Source organism: Copadichromis virginalis, linkage group LG17 (genome assembly GCF_057382275.1).
Source record: "Copadichromis virginalis isolate Kocher_CV1m ecotype Utaka linkage group LG17, C_Virginalis_male_GT1.1, whole genome shotgun sequence".
NCBI lineage: Eukaryota > Metazoa > Chordata > Actinopteri > Cichliformes > Cichlidae > Copadichromis > Copadichromis virginalis.
Window position 1 is genome coordinate 21,733,884 of NC_140634.1, and position 20,167 is coordinate 21,754,050.

The 20,167-nt window shown below is 42.0% G+C and overlaps 1 protein-coding gene across 23 annotated transcripts in view; it reads right to left on the reverse strand.

Moving 5' to 3' along the window:
* Positions 1-20,167, reverse strand: part of celf2 (cugbp, Elav-like family member 2) — a 236,154-nt gene that overhangs the window by 84,074 nt on the left and 131,913 nt on the right. For all 23 annotated transcript variants that reach the window (XM_085437525.1, XM_085437516.1, XM_085437511.1 and 20 more), the window contains one exon: positions 10,266-10,462. In XM_085437525.1, coding sequence (XP_085293651.1) covers positions 10,266-10,462 — 197 coding nt within the window. The remainder of the gene's footprint in view (positions 1-10,265; positions 10,463-20,167) is intronic.

Here is a 20,167-nt window from a genome sequence, read left to right on the forward strand (position 1 = left end):
CAAATCCCAATGCTAGTTATTCTTCTTCTTATTATTATTATTCAGTGTAACTTTGCAGGTCAACAGAGTTGAATTCTCGAGGAGACAGAAAACTAAATTAGGAAATAAAAATAGAATATATATCTTTTTTAGCTCCAAAAAGCCAAAGTTTGATGGACACCATCCATTGCAAAGAGCTGATATATTTGTCCAATCGCCTGACCTGTAATTTTATTTAAAATAATTACAGGTCAGTTCTTTAGAATATGAACAGGTTATGTTTTTACCTCCAATTTACTTGCTTAATCCCATGGGTTAAGGTTAAAGACGTATCTTGTTGGTCCAAACCTCCAGGTTGGCACCAGCTGCTCTATTCAGCATACAAATGTGTGGGCTTGAATTACCTCAGACTGGAGAAAGAGTGGGGAAAAGGCCGGCGGTAGGGTAGGGTGAAAATAACAGAGGCAAAGCCCTGCAGTCCAGCAGAATGAAAGTATGCTTTATTAAAAGGGGAAAAAGAGACAGGTGTGGGATGTATCGCAGAGCTTCACCCAGAGCCCTTCCACCCGAGGCAGGGTTCTTACAGTGACCCACACGAATTTCTCCCCCCCATTATTCCCCTTCCCCTCTACTTTCCTTTTGACCCCTGGGGTTCTACTCAACTGCTGACCCACATTAACTATACTTTACTGCAATTACTGCTCACACAGGCCTCTGGGTGGCATGGAATACATACTCCACCTCGCTCCATTTCTTCCTCTCCTGCCCCCCTCCTCGCCGTTCCCTCGTTGCTCTCTCTGTGCAGCTGTAAAAATGCCCCTTAACGTGTATAATTTATGTGTGTCAAAGAGCCGCTGAGTGACAGCAGGGATGGGGGGAATATGACAGAGAACACATTCTGAATTTGACAGCGCAATAAGAACAGATTGTCAGATGGAAAAACAGGGAGAGGATGAGTGGATGGCTTCAAACAATGCCGCATCTCTGACGGGCATTTGGCTGATGTTCTAATCCTGTTAACGTAGGAATCGGTCCAGCTCGCAGCACTTCACAAATCTATACAATCCACTAGTTACTTTGGTGGAAAAGCACCAATGTCAATCCTCCCCCTCGCTGGCTCCCTCCCTTACTGGCTGTAAAAACAACAAGAGCACTTTCAGGAAATCAAAGCCACTTTCTGGCCGACCTCAAAGTGCTCGGAGAGGGAGGGGAAAAAAATCCAGCTCTGCAAGTTTGCTTATAACCAAGTAACTCTCTCTGTCGCTGAGGCATGCAAAAGTATAAACACAGAGATGAGCTGAGAATCCACACACACACACACACACTCACATAAAATCTCCCATTAAAATCCACCTGCAGCTGCTCCCTAATTGGGCCTGGGTAGCTGGCTAAAAAAGCTAACGTTTAGTTAAGGCGATTTAATTGGCCGCTCTGCTTTAGGAAAGAATGAAATAAATCAGTCCTCCGTCTCAGGTCGGCCCCGTCTCAACTGAATCCATTAGAGCAGATAATTGTCTTGGACGGCGGAGCGTTCAGCTCTGCACGTTGCCATAGCCGAGCGAGAGGATACAGTCGGCTTGCAAAGCGGATGTCTGCCATTGGACGGGTGTGCGGGTCCCTGGACACGGCATCAGAGCAGCCCAGGCAATGAGGAAGCTGATCTGAGCAGTGATCGAAAATCAAACGCTGTAATCTGCTACATGTGTTTATCTCTGGGCTGGAAATGATTTCCAGAGGCGTTTCTGTTTTCTTTCTTCATTTTTCAATATGACACACGGGTTCATAACAAATGACGTTTAAGCGGTTTCAGACGTCCAGATCAAACATTTATCACGGCTCGGTGTCGATTTTCACGTTTCGGCACCTTTTTAGTGTCAGCCTCGTCATCCCTCGCTCACGTTTTCGGGGATTGATGTTGACGCTCCCCCCCGCCCCCCATTTTTTTAATTTGTCTTTTCAGCTACAGGTGGAATCACTTGCTCGCAGCAACTATCAGCAACACAGATTAGAAAACAGACACCGATTAAAATGAATATGTCACTGGTTATTGGTTTTGGCGAAGGCTGAGTGATTATAGTCTTTTTAATAATCCACTAGTCATATAATAAAGCTGTGGCTCTTGCTTTTTGAGAGCTGAATCAGAATTTTAAGAGAGAAATAATCACTCATGCTTCATTTTTTCCCCTTCCCTGGCATTCGCAGGTCTGACAGACAACATCGCTTTATCCAATAATAATTTCAGGCCTGTTAAAATTTAGACTCGTCTGCATTCAGTTTGCCACGACTCAAATCCCTTGTGCCTTATACCTTATTTTGATCATTCCAAAGTATTTCCAGGCTGTGTTGTGCACAGAGACCTTTGCGCAGATCAGCCACTTAATGAAGACATTAAACTTATTCTGTGCATGCATGATGTTCATGTGTGCGCGTGTGCTTGTGTCTCACTTGTATCATTAAGATAAATGACAAAGCGCATCCCCAGCCAAAAAACAGACACTCACACGCTGCAACAAACCCGTCATGGCGCTTAAGGTTGTGTTTTAGCAAAAGGACCATTTTCTGTTTACCCCTCTGGCTCTCTTTGTCTCATTCTCTCTTTATCTCTGCCTCCATCTCTCTCTCTCTCTTTCAGCACAAAATGCCAAATTGCTCCATTTCTCACTCTCTCCCTTCCTCCCCGGCTCATCCACTCATCTGGTTATTAACTCCAAACACATTAAACCAACAGTAGCGCCACGATATTCCCCAGACCATCCTAGTCAGCATAAGCACACACACACACACACACTCACACACAGCCTAAATGCAAGCACCTGGGTCAAACGACAAAATGGATTCTGCATGACGCACAAAAGTGACACAATTGAATGCTCTGGGACCAAACCAAGCTGCCTCTCAAATCATTTTTCTGTGATTGATTACATTTTGGCTTCTGAATAACCTAAACGGGATTAAAGAGATCGTTTAAATTATTACCAATATGTGTTTTTGAAAGCTGAAATGATATCTCTTACTTTAATGCCAAAAAGTGCTCTGAAAACGACTGAATGGTGTTTGCTCAAGGAATTTTATTTTCGTCGGGCTGAAGCAGCCTCTCATACAGCACTTAGGACCGTCATGTGATGCCAGATGATGACAATAATAAGTGTGGGGGGGGGGGGGGGGGGGGGGATTACACTGATCCACAGATATCCACTCGCTGGTTTGATGTGGAAAACTGCATTTTAGCCAGAGCTCCAAGCGCGCATTAAGTCTTGGGTTTTATCTTCAACATCCTGTAATTAATCATTAATTTATTCATAGCTGTCCCGATCCAATGTTTGCCCAAGTCTGACTGCCATCTTGGAGTAATTTCTTATAATAAACCAGCTGGTAAAATGAGAAGTAACTTCAGATTTAAGTTGTCATGCTCATTTAAACAGTCATAATTCGATTTTGGAGGTAAACTAGAAATCACATTTTTTCCCTCTATGTCAGCTGGTATGACATGTATCAGGTGACGCTGGTTATGGCTTATGTATGTAGTTGGTGCGTTGGAAAAATGAAGCCGATATTAAAGTGCCTTAAACCTACATTTTATCTGAAGGCCACCAGATGGCGATGGCTGTGATTACAAAGAGACTTCCTGTAGAAGTCTATGGAGAATGCAACTTCCTGTCTTGAGTTTATGGGCTCAGTCACTCATTTTGGGTGTATTTTGTAAATCTGTGGTATGAAACTGCACTCATTGGCTAACAACTTGTGATTGACTGGTCATTACTCAGTTTCACAGCCAGACCCGCCCCTCGTCTTCACACCAGTTTCCTTTGCAATCATGCGGTGGAAACGCTCATCTCGAGGCTTCAAAAACTAGACTTCAGAAACCAGTGGATGTCTGAATTGCTGTGTCCATCTTTTATACTGTCTAACCAACAATCCTATATTTAAAAACCAACATCCCTGATTGGTGGAGATTGGCGTTGCCATGGTAACATTTAAACCCGAGCACCCTCAGATAACCCGAAACAGTGATTGAGATCAGGAATGAAGCACTGTATCATAATCGATAACCAAGCTACACTTTAAATTATAATAATTTATTATATTTCAAAACTTTGCTAATGAAGATAATTCAATTTGATAAGGTTGGAAATCATTTGCTGTGGAATCTGGGAATTACAAAGCACTATGGGATGAGTATTTCATTAAAAGTAATTATGTAGTACATACTCTGGTACCTGTATCCTTTTATTTTCCCGTTATTTTTTGATGCCAAAAGACAAGTGTGGGATATTAGCAAGGAAAATCAGGCAGTTAAGCAGCAGTATTTCTTGTGGGACTGCACAACTTTGCAAACCTTTTATATGCAAAACTGACTAAAGTGAAAAAAACCCCCCAGTGAAATCAATGGGTACTTGAATTTGACTCCTCTAAAGCTTTAATGAAGGCACATAGACGGTTAAAGAAAATAAAGCAGGAACTAATAAATCATTTTACTGCATCCCTGAGACGATGGTCACTTTTTGACCACCTAAAGACTATTAAAGACGTTTTAACTTAAACATCTAACCAGAGAACCTGTTGAAGGTTTCACAATAAAGCCTACAGTGCTTAATAACATCATAAAAAAAACATATTTTAGAAACCTGCTCAAAACTTGTTTAAAACCAAAAAATGATATTGTTATTTGTTAAGGAAACAGAAAACCGAACTCGTGTTTTTATAACCAAATTGGAGTCGGCACACTGGACTTTAAATCAGCACAATATTCAAATACCGAAAGTAATTTTCTGTTCAGGAACACAAATAAATAATTTTAATTTGGCATCTTAATCAAAAATAATATTATCCTTTACTATTTTTTCAGCTTTTTGTAAAACAGTTAGTTTGAGAATTTACGGATAGCAGAAAAAAGATATTTTAGCATTAATAATATCATCAAGCATTACAGAAACATAAAAAACATAATAAATGCGTGTCATAAACCTTAAATGGTTGTGGTCTAATTAACTTGCTAAGCACTGTTTCTTTCTTTCTTATTCATATCTGAACAGACTAATCTTAATTTGACGAGGCACACTCTTGTTTTTATTCACTTTCAGACCCATGCATCCTCCATAAATTTATGAGTTGAGCATTTAATTAACAAGTTATCATGCTCTTTTCCAAATTTTCGCTGTCAATTATGTCGTCCTGTTTTCCCCTTTTTGTTGTTGTTGATGTTCTTTTTCAAACTAGCAGTTGTGGAGATGTCATCTAATGAGGGTGCAAAGAAAATCGAAAAAAGAAGGAAGCAGAAAAGTTGGGAGTTAAAGTGGTGAGCAGCGAAACTTCTCCTACGTCTCGGTGGGTCTAACAAACTCATTTAAATCCAAACTGGTATTTTACAAAGAATTGAAAAAGTGCCTCTGGGTCACCGCTGGGGCACCGGAGTGGGCTCATTTGCCCCAAATGGCGAAGATCCTTTACAAACAACACCATTGCTAATTTAAAATAAACACATTGAGGGAAGCGAGGGGCCACAGTTTCCCTGACACTGGCGAAATTTCAACAGGGAAACTGGCGAGGGTGCAATCGCAGCTCCTTCTGGCTGAGCGGGTGCAGATGAGGCCAGGCGGCTTACTTAACTATGAGAAAACAACAACAGCGCTCAGAGCCTGCGAATAACAAGGCCAGTAAGAGCCCAATCAAACGCTACATTTCCTCTTAATGCACTCCACAAAAAAGGAGACTGTTAAAAAATAAATAAATAAAAATGAGGCATATGGACAGAGATTGTCATGTTGAGTAGAAAAAAATGAAAGGCATGCTAGGTGGCTTTGCTTTCTCCCGTTGAGCGATACTTTTGACTCATCAGCCGCAAAAACAACTCATTTCAAGGGTAGTGAAGATGGAGAAGGAGATGTGAAGGAGCTGAAGGACATGAGGGGGAACTGTGGCCCCCGTCCACCCCTCAGAGATATCAGAGGGAACAAGGAGAGCGAGGAGAAAAGGAGTCATTTCAAGGCTAAGGACACACAAATGCAAAGCACATGACAAGTGTGTTGGTGTGCAGAAATGCGTTGATTTGGCAGAACGCTGTCTCCAGGCTTTCATAAGCTTGTATGACTCAGTCAGAATGAGAGGAAGCCAAAAACGAGGAAAATCAGAGAGAGAAGAACTAAAAACAGAGGTGAGGTGGAGGGTGTAGCTGCAGAAAGGTGGATGACATCACATCTTTTAAAAGTATACACTCAACAGGAGGACAGCTTTTGATCGCCCCGCATTTTTTACACTCATCGGAGGAACAAATGTTTCAATACAATTATATGAATAATGTGAGTTAATGAGAATACATTTTGAAATCAGCCTCAAGGTCATTAAGACACAAGAAAGAGGAAATTAATTATTTATATTATATATACATATATATATATATATAAATATATGTCATAAAGTTTAAGATTTCTGATTAAAATTTACAGAATACTACAGGTTGGACAGCCAGTTACTGTAATTTCCTATGATAAATTTAGAATAGACTAGATTTTCAATAATAATTAACCAGGCGATCATTACCCAGCAAAACTCTACAAAGTTTTCAGTATGCAGAAAATTAGTAGTGCACAATTACCGCATTTACCTGGTAGTTAATAGCCTTCGGAGCTTAAATCACTAATTCCTACTTAACTATTATTCAAAAAAAAAAATCTGTTCTAAAAATTGCAATATGAAAATCACCCATATAAAAACAGGAGTGAGCACGAGGTGAGCATCTCTACTCAACACTGATTTGCACTCTAAATTTCCCTTGCAGCGTATAAGCAGGAACTCTCAGGACTATTTGGGGACATGGGTCTCATGCGAGTCTACCCAGGTGCATTTGCATAAAGTGCAACGTTTTATGTCATTTCGACCGACTGAATATGTTTACAAAATGCACACGTTCATGCACTGATCTGCATTTCTTTCTACCACAAACATGTAGTTCCACAAAGAGGCACTTGCAGCTGCCTGTAAAAATGAGTCAATCCTCATCATCTTCAATAATAAAATGTGACTTTAAAGAAGAAAAATAAACATTTTTAGAGCCAGACATTAAAAAAAGTATTAAATATTTATATAAGTTGACAGTTTAAATTACATCAAGGCTTAACATCTTCATTATTTTGCGCATGGACGATTTGACTATGGCTGCTAGCTGTTTGCTCGGCATCAAATCAGCTATTTCATAGTCAGTGAACTGGATCTCTTGTATGTGTTCATGTTTGCAACACTTTTGAAAGCCTTATTAAACTAACAATATTGCTCGTTGTACATTAATCGCTCCAAAAATGCAAAACTAATTTTGGTCAGTAAGACTTAAACGGGTGACGTCACTGTGGCAACATGAAGCACGGGAAGTATTGAAAATAATAAGCTCCACACACCAAAACCAAGAGGTCAGATCTTATTCTTATGATTTCCGTATAAATAACACTGTTATTTTCCCTGGTATTAGGTCAAATATGTTTCCTTCTCAAAGCATCCGACAAGCCAAATGAGAAGTTTTTAAATGTAATACAGAGCTTTACTTTGTAATATATCACCGCATTTCAAGACATCTATAGCAAGCATCAGCTGGCCCAGAAATGAAAACTCCTTGACTTCATTTTTCTTGCAGGAAAGTGTTTACTGGCTTTATTCACACTTCATCCCTCTTGATTCCGATCTTGTTTCAAGTGACACTTTGAAACTTCTCTTCAAAATTTGCTTTCCAGTCGGGTGGAAACGCCACCTCTCCCTTCCTGCCGTCCTCACTGCCTCTCTCTTTACTTTCCTCCCACTCTCCATGTCTCATCAGGAGTGTCATCAACCCCCACTCTGGTTGATGGCTGTTAATATGGCAACGCTATTGTCTGCCCGTTTGTGGCTGCTGTCTCTATTGTTTGCTCTCACACTTGATGAATTCATCAAAGGAAAAAGAAAAGGGAATGGGAGAAAATAGCTGCAAATCATGCAGTTTCGAACAATTGACTGTGTAAGTCTGGCAAGGCGAGTCTTTGTCTTCAAATGGTGCACGAAATACGTGTTTGCTTGTGTAATGTTGCACATGCATCACTTGTTCTGCCATTAAATAGGTGGGACGGTCCTCAACCACTGATAGTCTATGTGCCTCTGTGTGGGTAGAAGTGTACATACAGTTAAGTGTTTGTGTTTTCTGTAGGGGTATCCTACGCATTCTCATAGCAGAGCGTTAAAAAGTGACGTTTCTGTCAGAAGCTGTTGGCTTCAGATACGGACAAACTGTCCTTTGGTGTTGGAGCAGTACTTGATGCAAAGCATAGATGGCATATAAAAGATCTATAAAAGATGGATGTGACCATCTGATGTGAAGTCCTGAAGTAAAGCCCTGAGCTGAGCATTGTCGTAGTGTCCACTCTTGGTGTTTTAACACCAGATGTGACCAGCAAAGGGTCGCATCTGGCTAAAATGCAATCTCATTGGCTATTGATTTGTGATCGGCAAGCCACCAGTCCATGAGAATAGCCTGGTTTATCCTTTTTAAATTAGTCATGACTTGAAAATAGCAACTCAAGCCATAACATCATCAGGGAAGTGTTTTGAGAGGTCATAGAAAAAATGAGCAGATAGTTGACTGCCCACAGATTTCTACTGACTAACCAAGTTTGTGAAATCCTGCTTTAGAGGTGTACTCAGTATTTTTTTTTGTATTATTTACTTAGAAAAAAAGGGTATTATACTCATAAATATACATAGATTACTAATTGTAATTACTAATTGTATTGTATACTAATTGTATTGTGTAATTATATCTTCCAAGAAACTGATATGTTCTCATAAATTTCTAATTAATTTTTAATTAATCCAAATTTTTAATTAAATACAAAGGAGCAGGTTTGTGGTTTGTGTTCCATGTTCTCCACCGCATTTGAATACAGTGGCCTGAAACGACATCTCCCATATGATTGGCTGGAGATCTGCCACATAAATAAAACACCTAAGGTGGAGGAGAAGAGACATTTGCTTATTTATCCCTGATATTGTTTTAATTACTTATTATCAGCAGACTAGATTTGCGACCTTCCCATCTTCGGACAGCTAACAATAGCTAATATTAAGCTTGCGTAACCTAAAAATCACGCTTTCCCTCTGATAAACTGTTTGATTTAACGCTCATATTTTGCAAGAGATTATCTGCTAAGAGTCCAAAAATGTTAGATCCACTTCAAAAAAAGTTGATCTAACGCTGGCTAAAGCAGCTAACAGAGGCTAATAGCAGCTAAAACAAGACTTACTGACAGAAAGGTTCAGTCCTCAACTTAGTTTCATTATCATCGATCAGAAGCGAGATTCTCTAACTCACTGATCTGTAATGGACTCTTTCCCAAAGTTTTACAGCCTCTTTCAGAGTAAATAGACCTGGAGATGTCACCTGACATTGTCATCTGAGGTGATCAGTAGACAAACAGCCTTTCACATATGTTATAAATTTAATGTTTCTGACCTTCTTAGGCTGACTACAGCCTGACTACAATTTACACAATGTAATGTTCAATTCTCAAGTTAAGCATGAGGGCTGTTCCCATCTTGTTTGAGCCACAAATGACCTTAATTGGATACAGAAGCATGCTAATTTATAAGCTAATGCTAGTTAGCTTGATTAGCAAGTCTGGCTATTAAATAAAATGCAGATTTATGGCACTTCAGAGGCAGCTTCAATTTCAGACATAGAGGGTCTTCCCATCTTTCATATAGTCTGTAATGCCGAGAGCTAGCAGTGCTGCTTTAACCCTCTGAGGTCTAAGTCATCATTAATGATGACCCTAACCCTAAGCAGGTTACTTGTGATCTGGTGTGTATTAACCCTCTGATATAATCACTGATGATTGTAATTCTAACCCTATCATAATCCTAACACTATTATAACATCTTTTTGTTAATTTGTCTCTACTGAAAACATTGAAAATGATGCTTAATTGTACTCTGGTGGGTTTTAATGTGATGCCAAGGGCTCCTGAGTCATGGCACCAAGGCCAAAGGACACCTTGGGCTTATCTCTGAGACACCAGCAGCTTTGACAAAACAGGAGCACTTGACTCCCCAAGAAGAGGGACCAAAGTACCTCGATTCATTATCATAACTTAGGCTACTGTATCATTGTATTTGCATAAACGTTTGTTGATATTTTTATGATTTATTTTCTTCATCATGAGAAAGAAAGGAGAGAAACATAGGTAAGAAGGAAGAGAAACTATAGCAGACAACCATACATGAATGAATGAACACATCACCTCTAAGTACTGTGTAACCGTGTTGGTTAGTACCTTTGCTCTGTGGAGGGTTCTGGCTGCGATCTCGGAGGATGTTGATCTGGTAGACGGCTCCATACGGTTCGAATAGCTCCTTCAGCTCCTTCTCTGACCAGGAGCGTGGAATCTGGCCCACAAACATCTTGATGGCGTCCGGGTCTGGCTGGTCCGAATGCTCCAGCGCCCCGTTCATTTTTCCGGCCGTGCCGTTACTGTTGAAGAGACAAAAGGCGGGACATTAGAACATCACAGACAAACCAATATCACTAACAGCTTAAGAATCAGGGTCTCTGTGTTCATGTTATGTGATTTAAACTGGATCTACAATGCTTTTAAGCATTTTCCTAATATTTTTGATTATCGTAGGAATCTCGAACTAAAACTACACACCCGTAAACACACTTAGACACAAACAAACTTGACCTGAAGCTAAATTTGAAAACTTAAAAGCAGTTTTCACTGGCAGAACAGCGTTACCCCGCAGTTTCAATTTCAAAAGACCAAATATCCAAACCGTGCTCTGGCTTGCTCATGGAAATTTCCCTTGTGTTAAAATAAATAACCTAAAGGTTGAGTGTATCGTTTCTGCACACAGCACAATTACACGTTTCAAATTTGCTCCCCAAAATTCAGCAGAAACTAAAATTTACGCAGCAGCATAAAAATCAGTCTTTGTTGCCTTGATTTTCAGCTTCACAACTGATTTTCTCAGTCAGTCCAGTGTATTGTAACCTTGTGGGGTTTTTTTTTTAAACTAGTCATCCGCACACATATATATTGGTTTTTGCATACTGCAGTATCTAATAGAGTAGACATAGAATAAAATGGCCAAGATCCTAATGGGTTAAAGTGATTTGAAAGCTTAAACATCTGTAAAAGTAGAATATCATGAATTCTGAAGCATTTCAAAGCCACTATAAGAGAAGATACTGAGCTTTCAGCAGACACACACATGAAAAAGGAGGAAATAATAAAATATCTTAAATTAGAACCTTGGAACCAATATTGTGCAAAAAATTAATTTAACTTCAAAAAATGCCCTCCCAGGTTTTCATTCATAACACTATGAAAAAGGCTCTAAAACAGCCTTTAGAAACGTCACAAGGACACTGAAACTCAGTGAGAGCCACACTAATAAAATTCTCTTGGGTGCCTTCGCAGCTCCTTACAGCGGGGCGAGACAGCTTTCAATTTAGGTTTTACAGCCTGATATCCCCGAAGCCGGCAATTTTTATATACACTGACCTGACACATCAGCAAACTGACATTTCACTGTGATGCTAAGTGTGGATTTTTGATAGCGGAGATGTAGCGATGGATCTATATGGGATGTCAGTAAATCCACACTGAAGGACTGAGGTGAACTCAGATTTTATTTTACAGCGCAACAGCAAAAGCAGCATACAAAGTACGTCTTTTTTTTCACTGCACTTGCCGACACAAGACCGAGCTGTAGCCGACAGAGGAGACACTCTGTGCGAATATATGTGCGCCGTGATGCATGTGTGAATGTTTGTGCGTGTTCGCACGCCTCGCTGGATGCGGGGTAAACAGCGTGCGGCGTGGTAATGCGAGGTTTTGTGTGAGGGATTAGGCTGCAGAGCCAGTACAGTAAACCTCCAGGCCGCCTCTAACAGGACACAGATGCTTACACGCCGATCGGTCTGCTTATATATCTCCACATCTGGAATGCATACGAAAAGGAGTTGAAGTGCTTTCCCGCCCTTTCACTGCAGAGCAACAACACTTATCGTCACAAAACACACTCGTGGCTCCTCTCTCTGTTATTTATTTATTTAATTATGCACCAATGAAGGTGAATAACTTTCAGCACCTTTCAGCAGTAAGGCCATGACAGAGATGAGAGCGGCACCTGAGTACGCACGAGCCAAAGTGTGGCTGTGTTTCGACGATAATCACACACACATGGCTGCAAACAACCTCTTACATACACGCAAGCGCCATCAAGGCCTGTGGTCTATTGAAGACGGCTGAAAACCAGTTTAATGAAACCAAAGTCAATGGCTGTGCTGTTTTATTGCTCTTCTCTTCCTTTTGTTGTTCTCAGCAGGAGAGTGAAAAAGCATTATCTTAAGAGGCAAAAACAAAACAAAGCCAAATCCTGAGCTTGGTTAGCTGACAACGCTAATACCACCCTATAAAGCTCAGCGAGAGCGAAAGGAGAAAGAGTTGCAGGAAGGAGGGAGGGGGAAAGAGAGAGATTGAGGGAGAGGAAAGAAAACATCCAGACCTTTGAACGCGGGCCATCCATCTTTTGCAGAAAGAGCCAAGGCGCTCGGCAGAAACGCCCAATTCTTTAAAGGACATAAAGGACATGTCAAATAAAACGCCAGAAATGGAGAAGGAGTCAACGAGCCAAGCCCGTGCTAACAGTCCTCTGGGCAATAACCGCTCCTCGCTAAGCTGTCCGATAAATCGCTCGGGCCTGGGTACTGCACGAGCCCCAAGGGTGGTAGCTGACGGCAGGGGGGGGAGGAAAGAAGGGAGGGAAGGGCGGCGGTGGTAGCAAGTAGCTGACTGGCCCTATCACCGGCTGATATTTAGCCACATAAACGGCGAAGACGACTGCATCGGACAAGCTGCGGTGGTCGCTGGGTTCAGACTGCAGCACATCATGCCTTCGCCCTCTGACACACACACACAAAGCTGATGTGTGTGTGAAAGCTAAAGAGCAGAAAGAGGGGGAATAGGCTGGAGACAATCCCTCATTGTTAGCTGTTTATGTGAGGCTCGTGGGGACTAAGCAAGGCCAAGGGGGGAGACGATACAATAGCCGGTGTCAGAGGATCGCCTCCCTCGTCCAGGACACTGTCCACCCTGTGCTCCTTCCACCATTCACTCTGCCTGCTAAGACAATGAATAGCTTCACACCAGCAGCCATAAGGTGTACGAATGCTCACAGAGCTGTCTTGTGTAGATTGCACGCTCCGTCTCTCCCTTAGGTGGTTGGAAGTAGGTGCCTCTGCTAACTATAAAGGAATGAGCGGCTCTTCCATCGCCCCTGTGGCCAAGACTGACAAGGTGTTATTGGAGGCAGGCAGAGCTTTATAGTGTGTGTGTGTGTGTGTGTGTAGATGTTTGTGAAAGTGTGTGAAGCTTAGCAGGAGAGTGTCCTGGGGCTCGGATTAAGTCGTTGAGTGGATCCACTCCTGCCATAGACTCTCCATCTCCCTCCCTCTTTTCCTCTTCTTGCTCTTCTTTTCTCTCTCCCTCCCTCTCAATTTGAGCCAATTGTTTGCCTTAATGGCTTAACTATTGCTTCCATCACTCCGGTCTCCCTGAAGCACAGGGCTGTGACTGAGGGCTGATCTACACTCACTATGTGTATGTGTGTATTAAGCCCGGCTAAAAAAAAGTGTCTGGGTAGGGCTTTGAAGCATGTGCTGAGGGCTGCTATTCCCTCACCTTGCACTCACATTAGACAGCAGGCTTGTTTGACCAAACTACAGCTGCATTATATTGATCATAAAACCTTATGATGGTTATTTATTTATTCATGCATCATCTTCATTATACATTCACAGCTCCTCAAACCTCCTCTCTCAGCATATTTTTGGCAAATTCAATAATTGGCTTCAGTGGTAACAGTGACATGAGAAGCGAGCTATCAAGACATGCTTGCCAGGACTGTAGCATGTCTGAACCCAGCTTAGCTCAGATACTGAAAGATAACATTTATTTAATGTGTGTTTTTCACTTTACTTGGGCATGAATCAAAACGGAAATGCAACAGAAAAGCTGGAAATGTTTATCATCAAGCCATTCACCACTCATCCGTGTGGTTTCTCTCTTTTCAGTGCCCTCAGGTTCCAGCTGTTAACTTGTAGAACACACAGTTAACAGTCAGGTTGCAGAAAGTGACTTATTTGGACTTAAAACATCTACTTTGTGGGAGGGCTGGTTTAAGCACATTTAAAGAAGCTGTTTAGAAGCAGAATATAGTCCAAAGTATAGCCAAGAAAACAGTTAGAAGGCCTCAAGATTCCTAATAATGTTCAAGAAAGGTCATCCAATAATTTCTGGGGGTGTGGGGAACAAGCTTTTAACATGTTATTGACAAGTTAAAATCAAGTTCAGCACTCAGGCTGTCTTTAGTGCTGTTATTGTCTGGAGACAAAATGTTTTTTAGCTGCTTAATGTTCCACTACATTTACCAGGTATTTGCTAAGTTAGTCTTTTAGTCATTAAGAGCTGGAAAATTGCAAGAGCTTTTCTTTTGAAAGCAGTGACCCAGATATTAACGTGATGAGAAAGATGAGACAGAACCAAAAGCTGTGGACATGTAGGGCTGCCATCGAGTACTCTAAATTCAACTATATAACTGAATACTAAGAAATTTGGAAATTCAACTGTAAAAATGAATGCATGTGTAGTTGAACGGACTCAGATGTACTGTCCTGCGCGGTCAGGAGAGAGCTGAGCCTAAAAGCGAAGCTGTGAATTTACAGATTGATCTAAGCTATGGCCATGAGCTGTAAATAGTGACCGAAAGAATTAAATTGCTGATGCAAGTAGAGGAACTGAGCTTCTGATGAAGGGTGTCTGGGCTCTCCCAGGTGAGGGTTAGGAGCTTGATCATTCGAGCTGGAACTTCTCTAAATCGACAGGAGGTAGTTGAGGTGGTTAGAGTATCTAATTAGCCTGCCTCCTTGAAGCTTCCAAAGTGAGTCGTTTTGGGCATCTCCTACCAGGAAGAGGCCCCTGGGCCAGAGTCAAGCCATGCTGAACAGATTACACCTCACTGCTGGCTTGGGAGTGTTCAGTGTACGCCTAGAAGAGTTGCAGGAGGGGATCGGGCATTGGGAGGTCTAGATGTCTCTGCTTAGGCTGCTGCCCTCTTGACCTGGACCCAGAGAAGCAGCAGAAAATTGATATATGGCTGTGAATCTAGACACAATCCATCCATCCATCCATCCATCCATCCATCCATCCATCCATCCATCCATCCATCCATCTTCTTCCTCTTGTCTGGGCCCCAGTCCCTGGGGGAACCTGAAAGACCTTGTAGAGACACCCTAGGACATGCCAGAACCCTTCACCCAGGATGAACCATCTCAACTGCCTCCTTTCGATGTGTCGGAGCAGCAGCTCTACTCTGACACCCCCACCCAAATGACCAAACCATCTGTAAGGGAGAGCCAAGACACCCATCATCATATCCACATCCCTCAGTTACTACTCACAGCTCGTGGCCATGACAGCTTGTGTAAACTGACAGCTTCACTTTTAGGCTCACCTCTCTCTTCACCACAGTGAACCAGTACAGCTAGGGGTCATGTTGAACCAAAGCACTGATTTTAGAAATTGTGGAGCTCTCTGGAAGTCAGGAGGGATTCAGGCAGAAAATAAACAGATTATTATATCATGAGAAACATACAATGTAGAATTAAGGTTCTTTATGACAGTCAAATCATTAACTTTCTGAGTTCTCCTATTTTTTCTCCAAACACAGTGTTGCCACACAGCAATAGACTGGCAATAAAAACCCTAAAAATATATTGCTTTGCTGTGGATTTTACAGGTAGAAGGAAAAAGGAAAACAATCTTTGCCTCCACAGATAAAGAGTAAATGGTGACAGCGATAAGCTACCTGGACTACATTAACCACCTGCTCTCCCCTCTGTTGGCCTTGTTCACAGCTGGAGTTCAGTAGGCAGCAAGATAGGAATGTGCTCCAAACAGACAGTCGGAAAGTGACGGAGGTAAAAGTAGGAGTAAAAGAGAGGGAGAGGGTGGAGGAGATGGATGCAGATGAGCCAGGTCTAGAGTAAGCACAGCAAAGAGCTCAGCGTGTGCTCTCTCAGAAACCATACACACATGCATGTACACATATCACACATGCATACACACACAGGCTCTGGTTCAGGCTGGCTGCGCTGATCCCCCTGCTGTTTTCCCCTTCTGTTTCTGCTCTAAAACACACATCCATTCTGACTCCCGTAACCCCTCAATCGGAGCACACACACATACAAGTACACACACTCCAGTGGGTTCGTGGAAAGGCCGAGCTGTCACACACTTCTTCTCATTGGCAGTGTGTTTGCAGGGTGTGCAACAGTCCCACAGGGGAACTAATCTTGCTGACAAGCAGAGTGAGAAACATCAGTTCCCCTCTTCGCCCCAGAGGGAGTGCGGGGACCAAGGTCAGCTTACTGCACATACACAAAGACACACCTACAAATATGTTAGAAAACACACACAGACATACTACCACGGGCAATCAGATCTCCTCAGATGTGCACACCTTGACAGATTCTGACATGACTTAACACAAACAGACAGAAATCGTGAAAGACGCTGAAAGGGGTACATCAAGGGCTACATGACAATTCAATAATACTACTTTCGGAAGAAATGACTCCACGATCAGTACACAGCAGGAGATAGTTTGTTTAAGACATGGACTGTCTGGGTAGAGCTGGGAAGAAGCAACAAACACGATAGCGGCTCTCTTGGGCTGCATTAAGCAGATATTTCCCGTCTCACATGCATGCTAGCAAATAATACACAGACTTTGTAGATGTGACCTGTCAAGTTAAAAAGCTTGTGTTTGATCAGATGTTTCCAGACATTTTCTTTCTCAATTGCACCTCTATTTAAAAAAATTCCAGCTCTGCACTGTGTGTTGAAAATGTAACCCTGTATTCTTAAGTTCAATCACTACTAACTAGTTAGTTCCATCTCTTAGTGACTCCTGTTTAACTGCTAGCTGGCTGACTGGATCACAGCTTTAGACAGCATGGCTCCCAATAAAATTGGAAGTCTGAAGATTAAAAACAGACCAGGAAACCCCAGTAAAGCAGAGAGCGGATGCGTCATCCATACTTTTTTGCCAATGATGTAGTTCTATTGGCCTCAAGAGAATGTGACCTTCAGCATGCACTGGAGTGGTCAAGTTGCCTCAACCGAGTGAGGAAATTATGAATATCATATGAACATCATATGAAGATATTAAATTTACTGCAGCTGAGTCAGCTGGAATGAGAGTCTCCAAGTCTGAGGCCATGGTTCTTGTGGGTTGGTGGAAAGAAGCTGCCTCAAGCAAGTGAGTTCAAGTATCTTGGGAACTTATTAACGATTCATCAGCAGTAATGCAGGTGTTGCACCAGACTGTTGTGGTGAAAAGAGAGCTGAGGCTCACGTTGAGGTTTCCTCTGTGGTTCCGGAGACAGGGCGAAGGGCTCAGACATTCGGAGAAGTATTGGAGTGAAGCTGCTACGTGTCGAAAGAAGTCAGTTGATGTGGTTTGGGCATCTGGTTGGGATGCTTCCTGGGTGACTCTCTTTGGATGGTTTCTGCGCAGGCCTAAGCGGGTAGATCCAGAATGAGCTGGAGAGATTATACATCTTATTTACCCGGGAACACCTCTGGAACTCCTTGGAAGAAACTGGGAAGTGTGGCTGGGGAGCAGGACAAGTGGAACATCCTGCTTAGCCTCCTGCCATGTGTTTAATATATGGGGGCCCAAAGCTTGTAGATCTTTCTCTGTAGGGTTCCACAGATAATCATTAGCTCCTGAACTCTGATACCATCTAACCCATTTGAACAGTGATGCTCTATTCATGTTCTTTATATCCCTGAAAATGAAAGAGAAGTTGGCTCTGCTGAGTGCATTTTCCCCCATTGGACACACTGAGCATCAATGAGCACATCACACAGCCTTCTGCATTAAAATGAGGTGAGGAAGGCACACTTGTAAACATACTTGGAGATCCTTAGAAATATGAGATTTACAAAATCACTGCAGCCATTTAAATGTGCTCCTTTCATCAACACTCGCCCCAAGTGAACAGCGCTCATACGCACCTTGGAATTCTAACATCTGTGCATCAGTGTGCGCACACGTACGTATAACGTGCATGCAGATACGCGCACATCCAGTGAAACACACTCACAATTCACTTCATGAGCCTCAGTGTTTTCTGCAGATTAGTAACTTCACCAAACAACACAAGAGACACATATTTTTCCCTCCAGAATCCCAGTCCGTAACTGATTTTGTCAGTGCACGGCGGATTAGTGACTCAAACTAAATGAATGGCATTCAGTGTTATTATTGGAACACTTTTAGGTTTTCTCTAAGTGACTTACAGCGAGGTAAACTGGCTCCCAGGGGCCCTGTACGAGCCAAAAGAGGGAGTGTGATATTGACTGTGATTCACTTGAACTTTACAATAAGCAATATTCCACCCACCTTGAGTACAGCTCTGGGATAACAGCCACTGCTACATGTTTCATAATAAATATTTTTTATTATCAGTGTTTCTATGCAGCGGGGAGGAGGAAAGCAGCAGAAAGTGCTCGGTCTGTATGAAACTGTATGATTGCCTTTATGTGTGTGCACGCATTTTGCGGTTGCCATGGAGACGTGGCAGTACATGCGATGCAGGGAAACGATCAGATAAATGTCACAGTACCTAATGAAGCTGCACCGGTGCCCTGACGCTCAGCTAGCTCTGCGCTAACGAGCTACCGCACGCCGTCGCCGGATAATGAGGGAAGACACACATACACCTACGCTCTAACACTCACACACACACAAACGCACACTTAGACACTCACAATGTGAAGTAAACGTACTGATGCATGACACACATGGACACAAGTGAAATGTGTCTCATTCTGCTCGTTTCTCATGTCTCATATTTTCCTGCATGTATAAAACGCTGGAGGAGCCCACACTGTTTTCTTGGAATTAAAGCTCCCTTGTTGGGTGCTGCAGGTGGCAGTTCATGCGGTGTGATCTGTGGCACATAAAGCTACCTTGATATGAATACTTGAAAACAAATGACAAAGTAAAAGCTTGGCTGAAAAAATAAAACAGTTTCCCCGCAATGGAAATGCTTAAACGCTGCTAAAAAACTCATCGCTTTTGTCAGTTTTTGGCTTTGAGCCTGGCTGACAATGACATTTTTTGGTTTATGATGAGAACAGTCGAAGCAATACTTCTCCAGGCTTTCTGGGGTCTTTCATAGTATTTCTTTGGACATTGGCTGGTTTTTCACTCAATTTCAGTCCAGGTGTTTTTACTTGTCAAGTCACTAAACACTAACCTATGAAACAGTTAAGCATAAGACACCTAACTCAAGGGATGAACAAGTGTTCTGCCTATGCATAACAAACAACTTAGCAAATAACCAATGTTAAGGGTCTGTCATGGTTTGTGGATGCAGTTCAGCAAGTGGTGTTGGGGATATTGTCAAAACGGTTGGAATTATAACCCAGAAAAGTACATTTAGATGTGGATGCACCATCCAGTACCATCTAAAAAGGTTCTGATCTGACAACAGCTTAATTTTTCAGCATGAAAATGATCCACCAACACACTGCCAGTGGGTTGGGAACACCAGTAATATTGAACAAAAGAGAGCCAACACCCTCTTTTTTTCTTATATACTGGATTTCTATGTCTTTTTACATATGCATAAATCACACCACCTATATCTGATTTTCCCAGAAAGACAAAGAAATGAGGACTGGATCAAGGCTTTTTCATAGCTTTGTATATGAACACATGCAATATATCTGTGTATTTATGCAACATGTCAGATAAGCTTTTTAAGAACATATAGCAAGATAATGTTCCCATCAGCACAAACATTTGGAATCGGACCGATCAAATAACAGGATGTGTTAAGCTAAAAAGCCTTAAAGTTAACACTTCATTTCTCCTACCTCAGCAAGTCATTAGCATAAAAATACAAAACATTCAGACAGCCACTGTGTCGTTTTTAGCCAGCTCTGACTTTTACTTCTAAGGGCTGAAATGGAAAGCATTATGAAAGATGTCATCTCATCTGGTGAAACATCTGGCCAAAATGGCCTTTAAAAGTTATTTATGAATGTCGAGAGATGAACAGATTTAAAAACACAGTGAATGAATCAAAAAGAAGAAA